At 55.6% G+C, this 16,050-nt stretch overlaps 1 protein-coding gene across 1 annotated transcript in view; it reads right to left on the bottom strand.

The window, feature by feature from the left end:
• The window catches only part of Vav1 (vav guanine nucleotide exchange factor 1), a 49,233-nt gene extending 33,189 nt beyond the window's left edge, over positions 1-16,044 (bottom strand). Inside the window, exon 1 of the mRNA XM_015503693.1 lies at positions 15,823-16,044. Within this exon, the coding sequence (XP_015359179.1) occupies positions 15,823-16,026 (204 nt within the window). The 5' untranslated portion in view covers positions 16,027-16,044. The remainder of the gene's footprint in view (positions 1-15,822) is intronic.
• Positions 16,045-16,050: the final 6 nt, after the last annotated feature.

Raw genomic sequence — 16,050 nt, 5'->3', positions numbered from 1 at the left:
GTGTCCGTTTCTTAAGTAGAAAGACGCTCCAGGCCTTGCCCAGGCACTGCCTCGGGAGCGTGAAGCGTGAGTCCACACACAGGCCTGGGCCGGAAGGCTCACAGCAGTTTACTGGTAACAGGCGGAAGGTGGGATCCACCCAAACGTTCATGGACAGGAGCATGGAGAAGCAGATTGTGTAGGCTGGGAATCCCTAAAATGACGACAGACTGGGCGACTGTTCTTGCGTTTATCTCCGGGCTCTGTGTCACTGAGATTTCAAAAGCCAAGCATCCGTGCTCCGTCTAGATCACTAGGGCCACTGTGGCTGGGGACTGTTGATCACCCAACAAACTGTGATTGATTTTTAGACTTTGAGGTCTGTCTCCCTGCCAGCCTAAGACCCTGTGGGAACAAGGCCCTGTTTGCTGTGGCTGCCCCTGGGCCCCAGTGCCTGGCATACAGTAGGCACTCAATATATGCTTGCTGCATCAATGCCTGATGGGGCTCAGTGGGTTGGGCTTTGCAGCAGGTTCTGAGCGGGGGACTTAGCTGGTATTTTCATTGCCGATGTGCAGACTAAGTAAAGGGAGCCACCACAGGTATAATGACTTGCCAGGGTCCCTGTCTGAACTTAAAACTGGGAGGGTTTGTTTTTTTTTTTTTTTTTAGATTTTGGATTTTGCAGATTTGGAAATATCTGCACATGCACAGTGAGTAATCTTGGGGATGATCCCAAGTCTAAATACAAAAATTCTTTTGTTTCACATACACCTTAGACACACGGCAGGAAGAAAATTATATACAATGTTTTGGATAATTTTGCCCATGAAACAAAAGTTTGTGTGCATTGAGGCTTCAGACTGTGGCACTACGTCGGCTCAAAAAGCTCCTGAGTTCGGATCACAGGTTTTTGGAGTAGGGATGCTCCACCTGTACACCACCAAGCACTAACCAGGGGCGAAGCGCTGCTACTCACAACCCCACAGCTAAACCCCAAACAGCATGCCCTGGAGAACTGCAGCCCCACACCCACAGAACACTGGGACCTGCAAACCAGTCAGCCAAAGCAGACCGGCAGGCGCAGGCGCAGGCGCAGGAGGGGAGAAGCTTGGGCAGAGGTGGCTGTGTCCAGTCTTTTATTGTTGGGCTGATGGCTCAGGTCTATAAATAGGCTAAAATTTATCAATTCCTGCTTTAAATATCATTTGTCAGTTAGCACAGAGTCAGCACTCTGTATCGCAGGCTCAGCACCAGCGGGGTAAACCATACATCTTGGATTGAAATATTCAGGAAAAATAAAAAATCTGCCTCTGTGCTGACCGCCTTTTTTTGGCTTGTGGTCACTCCCTAAACAGCACAGTGGAACAACTATTTTCATAGCATTTACATCAGGTTAGGTATTCTGATTCACCCAGGGCTGGTCTAAAGTGCACGGGAGGACTTTGTAGGTTCTATGCAAAGACTGCGACACTGGATATGAGGGACCTTACATCTGTTTATTTTGCTATCCCCGAGGGTCCTGGAACCGACCCCCTGCAGATACTAACAGCTACGGGGGTTCTCTGCGGAGTCCCCCCCCCCTAAAACTAGGAACACAGGAGACTTGGTGGGCTGGGTGGAAAAGAAGGAAATAATTTAAACCACCGTTGGTGGATAATGCAAAATATACTCTCCGGTCACACTTGATAAAGAGAAGGAACAAAGGCAAACATGTGCCCCTTGTACCCATCAGTCCCACTCAGAGCCGGGAGGAGAAGAGCACCGGTGGGCTCTGGTCATTCAGCTTCCCCCTCCCTGAGGTGACAAACGCTGTGGAGGATCCGGGACAGCCACGTCCTGGGCCAGGCCCTGGGAGGTGCACCTGTTAAGAAACGCACCTCGTGCCCCGCCCCTGCCCCCAGGTTGAGCTCCTACTAGAGGGAGGCCACCGAGGAGTGGCACGCACCCTCGTCAGTCCCCACCGCCACGTGGCCCACATCTGCGGGTCCCACCAACCACCACGGGGACATTCAGAGAAAAATTTGCATCGGTCCTGAACTTGTTCAGATGCCTTTTCTTGCCATTGTTCCCCTGGTGACCCCGCGGGGCAGCTGTATGCACAGCGCGTCAGGCGACACAGGCGTCTAGCAACGACAAAGTCCACCGAGGCTGCGCACAGCTGGTCTAGGCAAATCCTGTGCCGTTCCCCACGAGGGACGGGAGCATCCACGAATCTGGGTTTCCCTCGGGGGTCCCACAGACCTGAGGGTGCTCAGGTAAGTAGGGGAAGGTGGGGGCCGTGCCAGGAGAGGTGCCGGTTTAAACAGGTCGTCCGGGAAGCTTGGGTGCAGAGGGACCTGGGACTAGAGGCTTGGAGGGCGTCTGGTGGTGGGACTCCAGGCGGAGGGCACAGGGACTGCGAAGGCCTGGGGGGGGGGGGGCGCCCTGGAGGCAGAATCAGGGGACACGGGAGGCAGGGGACCAAAGGTCAGCTCTTTCAAAACTGGAGCCGTGCAATCGAAAGGGAGCAACTGGTTGTCACCCCCAGCGCCCAGCTGCCTGCCAGGTCTCCCCGAGGCCCTGAGGAGGAAGCCAGGAATGACTGGTGCCTCTTGGAGTGTTTCTCCCAACTCCACAGCCTCAGAGGCAGGTCGGTCTGAGGGTGGCAGTCCCATGTCCCTGGGGATGCTCTGCAGCTGCCCCAGTTGAACGTACCCCTCGATGCCCACATGTTGGAAGTCAACCGGGGTGCACGGTGTTGAGAGGCGGCCAGGCGTGAGGCTCTGCCTCCCGGGTGGATGCGTGGGTTCTTGCAGGGGTGGGCTCCTGGTAAAGGGACCAGCTCAGCCTCCTCTTTCTGCCTCCGGTGCCTTCTCGCTGCAGCAGGAGGCCCTCCCCAGATGCGGCCCGTGCTCTGGGGCTTCCCATCCTCGGAACCACCAGGGGACTCGGCCTCTGTCCTCTTTACATTACACAAAGGAGCCTCCTCTGGGCCGAGGTGTCGCTCAGTGGTAGAGAAATAATCCCGCAGACAATTCCAGGCCCCACCAGGTCTTCTCAACACAGAGCTAAGAAGCTGCACTTATTATGCCCTGTCTGAATTCCTGAGTCACGGAGTCGGAGAATTATAAACAGTTGTATCTGACATCCATAAGCTTGGGGTGGTTTGTTTCAGAGCAACAGAGAACCTAAGCATGACAGGTGCCCACACCAGAGGTTTTTTGTGAAAATCAAAAGGGTTTAGAAGCACAAAATCCTGAGAACAACCACACACATAGCACATGCTCAATAAATGAACTGTGGGTGGTCGGTTGCTCTTTGTTATATTTTATGAATTTACTGCTGTAGTTTGACATGGGTTGTCTGCTCCGAAACTCATGTTGAGGCTTAATTCCTCAATGGGGCAGTGTTGGGATCTTGGTGGGAAGTGCTGGGATCGTGGGGCAGAATCCCTCACGAATGGATCCCATGCCTTTATGCGGGAGTTTACTGGCAGAAGCTCAGCCCGTTGCCTATCTGCCTCCACCATGAGTTGAAAGAGAGCAAGGCTCACACCACCTGCAGCTCCTGACCTTGAGCTTCCCACCCTCCAGAACATGATCCCAAGTAACCCTCTTTCCTTTATACATTACCCAATCTCGGGTATTCTGTTACAGCAACAGAAAACGAACTAAGATGGAAAATTGGGACCGACAAGTGGGGTGTTGCTCTAACAAAACGTGAAAATGCAGAAGCAGCTTTGGACTGGGTAAAGGGTGAGAGCTGGGGTGGTTTTGAAATAAATGCTAGAAAAAGACACTGTGTGTCGGGGTCCTCTCCACTCCATGGAAACTGTTCTTTCCAAAGTAACAAGACCCGGATGGGATGTTGACACATTTTCTTCTTTTAGCCTCTTGACACTACCCTGTCTGGCATTCCTCCCAGGTCACTGGATTCTCCTGTGTGACATCTTGGGTTCTTATTCCTCTTCCCAACCTCTCTGTTGCCCTCTAGAGCCAGCCTCAGTTACTCTCTCCTCTCCCCAAGGACCTCCCCTGCTCCCCTGGGTTTATTTACCAGCCATTCACAGGGACGGCTTGAAGCCCTTCGCAATTTCACAGCTATCACTTCATTTTTAAAAATTTTTTTTTCTTTTAGTTGTTGGCAGACCTTTATTTTATTCCTTTATGGATGGGTGGTGCTGAGAATCGAACCCAGTGCCTCACACATGTCCACCCCGGAGCCCCAGCCCCGGCCCTGCTACCTCATTTTTAATCCTTACTACAGTGTGAAAGGCAGGGACACCTCCCACCCCACGTGGGAAATGGGGAGCCTGAGTCACGGGGAGGGTGGTACCTTTCCCCAGACCTCACAGCTGGACTGCAGCCGAGACCCCTGGGCCCTGGAGTCCACCCCGACAGGAGCTGGTCAGTCTCAGCACTATGGACACTTGGGAGACGGGTCCTGCCCTAGGCCCTGTAGAGCCTCCTGGGGCTCCACCCGCCAGGCACCCGTAGCTCACCACGCTGTCAGCTCCGGTGACAAGTGCATCCAGGCATCGCCAAATGTCCCATCAGAGGACAGAGCTGCTGCCACCCTGCCGGCCCCACATGGGAACTGGTACTGGCCACCATGCTGTGCTGCCCTGACCAGCCTGACCTGCGCGGTCCAGTCGGAACTCCCCGGGGCCCGGTCCTCCCATCTCCCCATCTCAGTGAACCTCATTCACGCAGCCTGAAGCTACAAATTCCTCCTCTTTTCATCCAGTCCCTCAGCAAGTCTCACCAAAATCTGAGTTGGATCTGGAATTTGCGGACTCCTGATCTGAGCCACCATCCCTTGTCACTGGAACGCCTTCACCAATCTCCTTCTCCCAGGACTCCTGCTGCCACTCCCAACACCCCACCACAGGGCCTTTGCACAGCCTCAGCCCTCCCTGCTCTGTGCAGACCTAGCTCCTCCTCCTTCCGCTCTTCTCCTTGACCACGCTCCAGGAAGCACGCCTCTCTTCACCCCCTGGGGCTTCGGTCTGTTTCTTCTGCACCATTTATTACAATCTGCCAACGTTTCGTTGACTGGCCCCCTGTGGACTCTCTGTCACAGGTGGTGTGGTGCCTCTCCTCCTAATTAAAGAGGTGACCACATCGAGTGCTTGGAACCTGTGAGTGTGACCCTGTTTAACAAAAAAAGCATTTTGCAAGATGTAGGTAACAGAGGCTCTTGACCTGAGGAGATGGTCCTGGCTGCCCAGGTGGGCCCCCAAGTCAGCGGCGGGTCTTGAAGAGACACAGAGGGGAAGGCCCTGGGAGATGGCGATCAAGGAACACCCACGGTGGGCAGGAGTGGGAAGAGGCAGGGAAGGACTGTCCCTGGCGGCCTCCAGGGTCCCAGGCTGCGGGTTCCTGGGTTTCAGACTCCCGGCCTCTAGAACCACGGGGGGACCCACCCCTGGATCCAGGTCAGTGTGTGGGGCTGTGCTGCAGCTCCCAGGGAGATGTACACACCGCCAGCCTCCCCCACGGGTGCGGACGCAGGACCCCAGCAGTCAGCGTCGCCCCGGCCACTGGCTAAAACCAATGGCCGCGCTAACTCCAAGAAGCTGCCGGCTCTCCCCGGTCACGCCCCAGTCCCACTCGGGTACTCCTCAAGATAGGGAGACCGCTCCACCGAAAGAGTGGTCCTCGCCCAGCGTGACCCTCCCCCAGGGGACACTTGGCCACATCTGGAGACATTCTGAGGTCACAGCTGCAGGGGAGAGGTGTCACTGGAGCCAAAGGAGCAGAGGCCAAGGGCCTGCCAATCATGCTGCTAAACAGCAGCTCCCAGGACAGGGCCAGCCCCGGATGTCAGATGCAGAGGCCGGGAATCCGAGCCTCAGCTGGTGCTCGGTGCCAGATGCACCCTCCTGTCCCCTGGCATCTTCTCCCTCTGCCCCTGGCCCCACCCTGAGCTTCCCCACGGAACCAACCCTTCCCACTCCTCCCCAACCCACGGAACAGGGAGGTGGTCAGCCGCGAGGGCTCTTCTCCTAGTTGAAAGAGTTGGCTCAAGAATGGGGGGGGGTCCCGGCCTGACAATCAGGACATGTTGTGCTCAGCAACTGGCTGAGGCGTGGATGTGGGACCTCTCCAGAACAAACATCTGTCACGGACTGGGGGGGGGGCGGGTTGCTCAGTAGTCGAGTGCTTATGCAGCGTGCAGGGGACCCTGGGTTCCATCCCTGGAAATGCACCCCCAAAATATCATGCCCAGTGGAAGTCAATCCTAGGGTTTGGGCTTGAGTCCCCAGAAAATAGACCCTTGTGATTTCCACTGAACTCAAAACTATGAAAAAATCAATGTGGGGCAGTTGGGGGCCCTTGCCTGACTCTGTGAGGGGGGAGAATGGCTAGAAACAGGAGAATCCCGGAGAAAGCAGGATTAGGACAGAGAGGAGGGGCAAGGGAGGTCCTGAGACGCCATCTGAGCCCTGACCCAGCCAAACCCGAGGGCGCAGTTACGATGTGAGGCAATGAGCATCTCTGACAAAGTCAGTTTCATCGGGTTTTTATGTCACAAGATCAAAAGTTCCCGATTGAAATTTCTGCAGACTGAGATCAGAAACTCCTCAGTCTTTAGATTTCTCCACCTAAACATCCTTCATGTCTTCCATTGTCCCCCAAGTGACCCAACGTCCAAGTTCCTCCTGACGTCAGGTTCCAGAACACCATCCCTGGTCTCAAAGGAGGACAGTCCATCCCTCTATGTGGTAAGATTTCTAGAAACCCAGCTACGCCCATCCAAAACCTCCCAGTCCTGCCTGCTTCCTCATAGCAGTGGTGTTCAGGAGAGGGACAAACAGCTCCTTTCAGCCCTCAAACATGTCCCCAACTACCACGTCCAGCTGGCACGTCAGCTCCCCCGGGAAGCCTACCCTGATTGCTCCCAGGACGCTGGTGCTCTCTGCTCCCTGAGCTCCGCCTTCCTCCCAGTGAGCATGGTCTACCACACTGCGACCGCCTATTTCCTGGTCACCTGTGTCCTCCTTCATCAGGGAATTCTCCATGACCCAGCCCAGGGCCCCAGACAGAGAGAAGCCTAAGGTGGGGGATGGTACCAGTCATGGCAGGGTCACCTCTATCATCACCATCATCATCCCGTCTCGCAAAGAACCCGGGGGGTGAGAAGGCGTGGACACTGGCCCAACCCGCGTAGCTAGGGGTGGGCCGAGGCGGGTGGGTCCCGGCAGCCTGGACTCGCCCAGCACAGATCCGGGAATTCTTCTCAGCCTTGGGGGCCGTGGGGTCCCTCGATCTCATTACTCGACTCTTGTTTTTGAGACTTGAAAGCGGCCACGGATGGCATGTCCCCAAACGGCCTGACGTCCTAGCGGTTGAACGTGGGCTATAAAATGAGGCGGGCTGGGTCCGGGAGCTGGTCCATCCCTGCACTGAGTGAACAGATGGAGAGGACATTCACACTTCGGATACAGAATTTCACAGGCACCTGCCGTGGGGCAGGTGCTGTTCCAGCTGGGAACTCCGACAAGAGTTCTCTCCCTGACATTCCAGTGCAGGAGGCAGAAAATAAACAATTCAGTAAAAATCGCGGCCAATCAGAGGGCAGTGGGTGCTAAGGAGGAAAACAAAAAGAAGGGAGGAAGCTGGAGGGTGTGAGGAGGCGTGGAAACTGGAAGAGCTCTGGCAGGAAGCCCCAGGGGGCAAGAGGCCATCACGGAGCATACTTGGGGACGAGAGCTGGGAAGATGGGGCACCTGTGCAAAGGCCCTGAGGCTGGGCCCAGCCTGGGTGTGGGAGGCACAGCCCTAGTGTGAGGGGGGGGCCAGAGGACGCTGTTGCTGGCGGGAACCGCCTTATTGCAAAACAGCAGAGGTCTATATACCTAACCGATTACACACAGCTTGACTCAATTAGCATCATCCAGTTACGGCAATCAGCCAATAAGGAATCCCCACCATCTTAATGGCTCGGTGGCCTTGCCTCACAAACCACTTCTCCTGGCAAACTGCCAGGCGCCATCTTGACTTGATTTGTGGTCCCCAACATGCACAGGTCTGTGTAGACTTGTCTTGTTCACAAGGGCATGGAGGGCCATGGCAGGTCTTCCCAACGTCCCCAGGGAAAGTCCCCTGGGCCCAGAGAGAAGGTCAGTAAACAAAATAGAACGTAAAGGAAGGCTAGGGCCGAGTGCCGCCCAGGCCTCCCTCCCATTGGCCTCACAGGCACGTTGAGATGAGCCTCGCAGCCTGCTCCACGTCACTGGGTCCTGCTCCCAGCAGGGCCCCGTCCCCAGCTGACGTCTTCCCTCACCTTGGTGGGGGTCTTCCTCAGAGCCAGCCAGGCGCTGCTCTGTGGCCCTGTCTACTCCATGTCCCCCAAGCCAGATCCTTCCACTCCCCAGCGCCCAGCTTAGCCCCATCCCCATCTCCCTTGAGCTGGACGGGCCGAGCCCAGGTTCTAGGCAACAGAACAACAGGGGGCTAATGGCACCGCTTCCAACCTCGGCCCATGAAGCCTCCCCGGCCATCTTTCCTCCCCCTCTGGCTGGAGAGAGGCCAGGTCCAAGGAGGTAAAAGGAGCCTGAACCCTGCAGGGATTTTATAAAGCAGGGCCACCCCCCTGCTGCCTCCTAGGTGACCCAGACTGAACTGCGATGGGAGCAAGAAATGAACTTGCATTATCATTGAAGTGGTGCAGTTTGTTACAGCAGCTAACATTACACACCCTGGCTTATATATTCGAGTTGCCTACAAGCAACTCAAGCTTCATGAAATCAAATTAACAAAAACGACTCCCATTAATTCAGTACTTCCTATACGTTGATCACTGTGAATTTACAACTTATCTTACCATGTTTAACCTTCACACGGCTCTGAGATAAGATGCTATTAAGATCCCCATTTTTATAGAGAAGACAATCAGGGCTCATAATAGGCTAAGAAGTTTTTTTCTGTGCCAAGATCACAAGACTGGTCAATACTTGAAATTGAAACCAGCCTAATATATAAAGAGCTTCTAAAAATCAATATGAACAAAGGCCAGCAGCATTAGAAGGAAAACTTAGCAGGGTGATATGATCAGATATTATCTCACAGAAAGAAAACACAAATTTCTCTAAAACACAGGAAAAGAGACAGCCTCACTTGGAATAGGAGAGTGCGACTTTGGCCATCAAGGGTTCCATGTATCACCCACCCCGTTGGCAAAACGTCAAGAGCTGACAAAGAACAATCTTCTGGGGAGGTGGTAGAGAAACAAGGTGTCACTGGAAGGACCCATGTAGCAAGTCCCACCCACAGAACAAATTGGCAATATCTACCCCAAAACACACAGACCCAGAAATCCCACTTCTGCAAATTTATCCCATGGCTATTCCTGCTCATGTGATGATAAACATGGCAGTGATAATAACAGTTACATGCAACCTGGTACCTTTCCAGGTTTTTTAAAAAATATATTTAGTTGATGGACACAATAGCTTTCTTTTATTTATTTATTTTATGTGGTGCTGAGGATCAAACCCAGTGCCTCACCCGTGTGAGGCAAGCATCTACCACTGAGCCACAGCCCTGGCCCTAGGTTCTTTATAGTAAATGTCTCTCTGATGACCATGCTTTATGATAGGGTTTTATTATTCCAATTTTATAGTTGAGGAAATTGAGGCACAGAGCGGTTAAGTAACATGTCCATGATCACACAGTGAGGAAGAGGAAAAATGGTTCATGGACAAGGTCTTTTTTTTTTTTTAGAAGCTGTAATTGTAGAATAAGGAAATTGTTTCCCCCTAGTCTTATAATTGACAAATTTGTCCAAGCTGGGCACAGTGGCACATGCCTGTAATCCCAGCAGCTTGGGAGGATGAGGCGGGAGGATCATAAGTTCAAAGCCAGCCTCAGCAACTGTGAGGCGTTAAGCAACTCAGCGAGACCCTGAGTCTGGGGATGGGGCTCAGTGGTAGAGGGCCCCTGAGTTCAATCCTCAGTAAATACCCCTCCAAAAAAAAACAAACAAAAAACATTTGTTCAAGATGGACAATGTGAAGATCTGATCTATATGCCCACATTGTATTGTGATTGTCACAAATTAATTGACATATCTAATCCCCTCACATAGTTACCCTTCCTGTCGTGTGTGGTGTGTCTGTGTTTGTGTGTACGTGTGCCCATAGTGAAGACACTGAAAACCCTGGACAAGGCCACTGATTGTGCACTTGGTATAACAGAAGCCTGGCAAAACCCAGTGTCTGTCCCAGGGGATGGTCAGTTCCACGGGGGTCAGCCACACAACGGAATGCAGGTGTCACAGTCAGGAAACAAGGACCCCCACCAGGCTGCGGTCAAATCCCCACTCTGCCGTTTCCAGTGGGGTGACCTGGGACACACTCATTGCTTAACTTCCCGAGTCCCTGTGGAGCATGGGGTGATAGCACTATGGACCTTAGTGGTTGTGGTGAGGATTTAACAGGCTGGTGGGTGGGGAGCATTTAGTACGAGTACCCGAACACTTTTCCTGCAGAGGTGCGGGTAGCAAGCACCTTCAGTTCCCAGGCCAGACAGTCTGGAGCTGGCTGGCCCCTCGCTGAGGCCACCGTCCACGTGTAGTGAGCAAAACATAAATGCTTGTTAAGTAGGCTTAACATGTGCAGCCTCGTCCTCCACAAGGACGTCTGTGTGTCCATCCGGAAAGATCCCGAGGCACCTACCCAGGGAGGAAAGTAGGAAGAGAGCATCAGGTGGCGCAAGGGGGAGGAGCCGCCTGTCCCTTAGGGCCGGGGCATGTGACGTCAGGCATGCTGTCACTGTGGGGCATCACGGGCCCACTTACACACCCGACAACCGCTCCGCGTGGTCGGCTGATCCAATCAAGACTCGGCCAAGGAGACACACGAGGTGGCTGCCTGCGACCCACGGCAGACCGCTTAGCAACCAATGGCTGTCGCCATGTGAGTAGAAGGAGTGTTCTCCTAAGCAGAGATCAACAGCCTGGCATCATAAACATGGAAGCCAGTGAGGCCGTCATTGACTGTCACCAAGTTTCACCTGCCACACACAACCGTGTTGCTGTACCTTCACACAAATGGCAGTGCAGCAGGTGGGTTTCCCCCGGCCCCCCCTCAAACATAAGAGGTGCTGCTTACAGCATCTCAGGGGACACAGGCTCACTCAGGGACAGGAGTCCTGCAGCCCCACTCTCCGCTGAGGACCGTGGTTGACAAAGCACCATTATGGAGCACAGCGTGTAACTCAGAGCCCGGGCTGCCGCTGGCTGTGCGCGTGACAAAACCGACACATTAAAGGCAGCTCCCGTGTGGGGAGGCAGCTTCCAGCCAGGGCTCAGAGCTGAAGCGTCCCTGGGCAGCTTTTTAAGTGTTGTAATATTTGAATCACAAATGTGTTATTTAACCCGACAGCCAACCGCTTCCCAGGTCCTCCGGGGCTCTCCGACCCGGCCCAGGAGGCGCAGTCTGGGGAGCCCAGGGGTGTGGGCCCCGCTTTTCATACATTCCTTCCCACCATGAAGCCGGGCTTCTCCATCAGGCAGAGTAAGAGACCAGCCAACAACCCATAAGGACACGGAACGATGGCACCGCAGACTTTAATAAAACTTATTTTAAAGTATGATGTTTATTTCTGAAGTTTTCTATTTGCTGTTTTGATGCCCCAGTAGACGGCAGGTGAATCTACAGAAAGTGAGGCCAGAGGACCACGTCGGGGTGGACACCCGGGGCTGGACGGCTCCCTCCCTAGGGCATCCTGAACCTCCTGGGGGCCGGGCAGCTTCCCCGCCTCCACCCCCCCCCCAGCACCTTCCAACCTGCGAGGAAGAGAACCTGCCCCAGGCCCATGCCTCACTCATTAGTGGAAGCTAAAAAGTTGATCTGGTAGAAATAGAGAGGAGGGTGACTTCTAGAGTTGGAAGGGGACGGTGGGGGGACTCGCTGGGACGGAGGCCCCAGGGCTCAGCTGGAACAAGCCCAGCTGTTCTACAGCACAGGGACGACTGCAGTTTAAACCACCTATCCTGCATTTTATGAAGAATTACAGATTTGAAAGCTCCAAACACAAAGTAAGAGTAACGATAGAGAAATGGAAATGCTCATGACCCCGAGGGGGTGGGTGCAGACCGACTGCATCGTATCCGACCGTAATACTGTGCCTGTACCCCATAAATAAGCACGAAGATCACGTGCCAATCCAAAAATCAAAACAAAATTTTTAAAAAATTCAAGGAACTGGAAAATACGTCTCCAAATTTTGCCAAATTCTGGGGACACGTGAGACGGGCAAAATCCCGCCTCCCCCCTGAGAACCCCCACCCCCAGCTGGCTCGCAGCCTCAGCCTCACACCCCACATCCTTTCCAGGAAGACCTCAGCGAGCTGGAGGGTGCCAGGCGCAGGCGGAGCGGCTCTGAACACCAGCACTGATCAGCACCAAGCACCGTCTGCATCCACGATTCAGATTCACAGACGGGGAACCTGAGGCTGGGGAGAGGCGGAGCGGGAAGTGGTGGCGCAGGATTTGAATGCAGGCGTGGCTCCCCAAGCCACTGACCCCCCAGACCCCCGCTCTTACTGACCCACCAGCTCCCTCCCCCACCCTAAGTAGCACTGTGTTTTGGTTTCTGGTACTTTGTGTTTTAGGGTTTTCCGCGGTGCTGGGGTTGGAACCCAGGGCCTCACATGCTAGGCCAGCGTTCCACCGCTGAGCTACGGCCCCAGAGAAACATATTTTCTGTTGTTGTTTGAGATGGGGTCTCACTCTGTTGCCAGGCTGGCCTTGAACTCCTGGGCTCATGCAATCCTTCTGCCTTGACCACAGGCATGCAGAGCTGCACCCCGACCCCGCGCCACTGTGTTCCGGGCGGGGACCTGGGCAGCCCCTGCCCCCACCCAAGTCTGAGGAGCCCCACATCCTGGTGGTGCCGTCCCCCAGTCCATCCCTTCCTCCGCACGTCCTCGGCCTTCAAATCCATCTCTGCAGACTCGGCCTCCAGGACAGAAGAGGAGCAACTGTGATGTCCACGTCTCTGTGCCGCCCGTCATGCCCACATCACTGGACCTCAGAGGGTCCCACCCCCTGTTCTGCAGCCTCACTCCCACCTGACCCACCTCACCACTCCCCCTGGTGGGCCATCCCTGCCAGCCCTGCCTGGGGGCCTGTGCATCTGTCTGCAGCTCCCTGTCCAGAACAGTGTCCCCGCTCCGTGTGGCCCGTTCCTTCACCCCACATTCCCAGCCCCCTCCCTGCTTTCCTTTCTTCAGAACACTACCACCTCCTGATGATCCATGCATGTCCCTGCTAGAAGGCAGGTGTCTCCATAACAGGGGTTTGCATGTCTAAGTCCCACTATCCCCAGCACCAAGAACAGGGCCGGGCATACACAGTGATTATTGGATGGATGGTTGACTAGTTGACTGATGAGCCGGGCTTGGTGATGCACAGCTGTCATCCCCGTCACTCAGGAGACTGAGGAGGAGGATGGCAAGTTCAAGACCAGCCTGGGCATCTTAGCAAGATCTTGTCTCAAAATAAAAACTAGCAGGGGATGGGGGTGTAGCCTGGTGAGCCCCTGGGCTCAATCCCCAGTACCAAAATAAATGAATGAATGAATGGTTGTTAGGATGGAAAAATGGATGGGTAATTGAATCGATGGATGGGTGGATGGAAATTGAATAGTTGGTCGGGTGAATGGATGGATGGATGCTTGTCTGGTTGGGTGGACGACTGGACAGCTGGTTGGGGGGATGAGTGATGAATATGATTTCTTTCCTCCTCCTTGGAAACAACTGTGCGAAGGAGAAGGGCCAGGAATGAGAAGTGGGAGGATCGGGGAAGCACCTCAGCCCAGCCTCCACACCTTTATTTGTGCCATTACCCCTGAGGCTCACCTTCCCATTTCCCACATCCTGTGGGCCAGGCATGGCTCTGCTTAAATTTGTTGACAGGCACCCAGAAACCAAGCGGTTGTTTCTCAAGGGCCAGAGGGGGGACCTCCCAGCTCCCCGTACACATCCCCACTGGGTCCAGGCACAGGGTGCAGATCCAAAAGACAAAATGAGCAGGGGCGGGAAGGCACAGAGCCCCCAGACTGGGAGGGTCGGGGTACCCCCTGCCCAGCCTGGGCCTGCACAGCTGGGCACGGGAAGCCAGACAAAGCGCAGCACAAGCCCCTCTGACATCAAGCCTGACTCTGCCAGGCAAGGCCAACCCAGGGCCCTCAGCCAGATCACAGGGCTGGGGGCACCTTTTCCTAGCCCTTTGAGTTCAAGTGCATTTTGAGGGCCAGAGCTGGTTTCCCAACTCGGCCTGGTATGGAGGACTGGGGCTGCCATGGGAGGGCAGCTGCTTCCCTAGGGATTAGCGCCATGACTGCTTGCCCTTCAGAAAATCGGCTTCGGTTAAGACACACATGAGGGGAAGTTCATCCTTAAATCTATCTGCTATCCCGGGCACCTTGACTCCCTGCCAGGGCTGGGCCTGACAGATCTAGGGCTACTTTCTCATGCCCTGGAAGCTGGGGGGTGGGGGAGGTTTAGGCAAATGTAGGCAAATTTGGGTGGCCTTTGGCCGGAGGGACTGGCAGGAGAGGGCTCTGAGTTCCCTCTCCCTTTCAGGAAGGCATGCCCAGCTGGGGAGGAGCAATGCCCTGGCACCAAGGACACAGAGGAGGAGGCCCATGGCCCTGTCCCTAGGAAACCCCCCAGGAGCCCCCAGTGAACCCCACTGCCTGGACAATCACTTCCCCCTCCTCCAGTTACATGGTCCTCAGACAACCAGTAGGCCATGCCCCCGCTGGCCACAGCCCACCCGCCCAGCTGCTGGGGAAAGACTCTTACCCTGCAGTGAGGGCTGAGGGCCAGACAGCAGCTCTCCCCCGAACCCCAGAGCAGGGTCACGATGCTCAGACCTAGGGCGAGGCCATGTCTCCCAGACTAGGTACAGGACCACGTCCCTAAGGCTCAGGACAGGACCAGGTCCCCCTGATCCATGGCAGAGTCATGTCCTCTGAGACCCCGGGCCAGAGACATGTACCCTCAGCTCCCTGAACAGAACCCATGTGCTCCCAGGCCCCAGGAAGGCTGGGCCCCTCAGCCCTGCACTGTCCCCTCTCCCAGGCAGCAGAACCCACTCAACAGCCATGGGGAAGCAGAGAAGGTACCAAAGAGACAGGACAGTCCTGCCACCACCCCCACCCCAACCACATTCAAATGGGGATTTGAATGTATTTCCTGAGCCCACTGGGGCAATGCAGTCAGCCTACGTCCCCCGGAGCCTGGGCCCCTGCTCAAACCCCAGCAGAGAAAATGCAGTCCTTCTAGGCCCCCAAACCCCAGGAACTGGTCTCAGCGGTCAGGACCAAGGCCTGCCTCGATGTCCCCATGGGATGGGTACAGAGAGGAAGTCCAGGGCCCCGGGGCTGCAGCCCCCCACTAGACCACACTGTCCCAGGCCCAGGCAGGAAGCCAAGGGGAAGGAAGATGTGAGGGGAAGGAAGGGGCCCGGGCTAGGGAGGAGGAGGCACATGTGGGGGAGAAGTCAGTGGGGCCCCTCCCCCACAGCCAGGATCTGGGGGTCAACACAGGCGGAACCTCAGGCACCCTGGTGGCTACCCAGAGAGTTCCCAAGCACCCCCACCCAGGACCCACCAGATGGTCCCAGGAGAGCCAGGCGGGGCTGGAGGGTTAAACCCCGATTGGCCATTCTCAGCTAGACTCAGGCCACCCACGCAGGGGACCTGCTACCCTCAGATGGGCCACCCGCTGGGCCGGCCCTGGCCTGGAAGCAGAACCCCCCCCCATTTTGCTGGCCCTGACGCAGAGTGCTTAGCCCCCCCTTATCAGCCCAAGTCCCCCTATCCCGGCCAAGGCCAGGCGGCCTCACCTGAGACATCTGGGGGCGCAGGTTGACCTCTCGCAGGTTGATGGCCTGGGGCAGCAGGTTGTTGAGCAGCTGGCACAGGAGGACGCCATCCCGGAGGGCCTGCGCCAGCTCGCACACCTGGGCCCCCTCCCAGGTCACGCGGTGGCTGGGTGGCAGCACCCGGCACTGGATGAGCCAGTGGGTGCACTGGCGCCACAGCTCCATAGCCGCCGAGGCCTGGGCCCGGCT

This window comes from Marmota marmota, unplaced genomic scaffold (genome assembly GCF_001458135.2).
Source record: "Marmota marmota marmota unplaced genomic scaffold, marMar, whole genome shotgun sequence".
NCBI lineage: Eukaryota > Metazoa > Chordata > Mammalia > Rodentia > Sciuridae > Marmota > Marmota marmota.
Note: the sequence above shows the minus strand (reverse complement) of the source record. Positions and strands in the feature narration are given on the sequence as shown.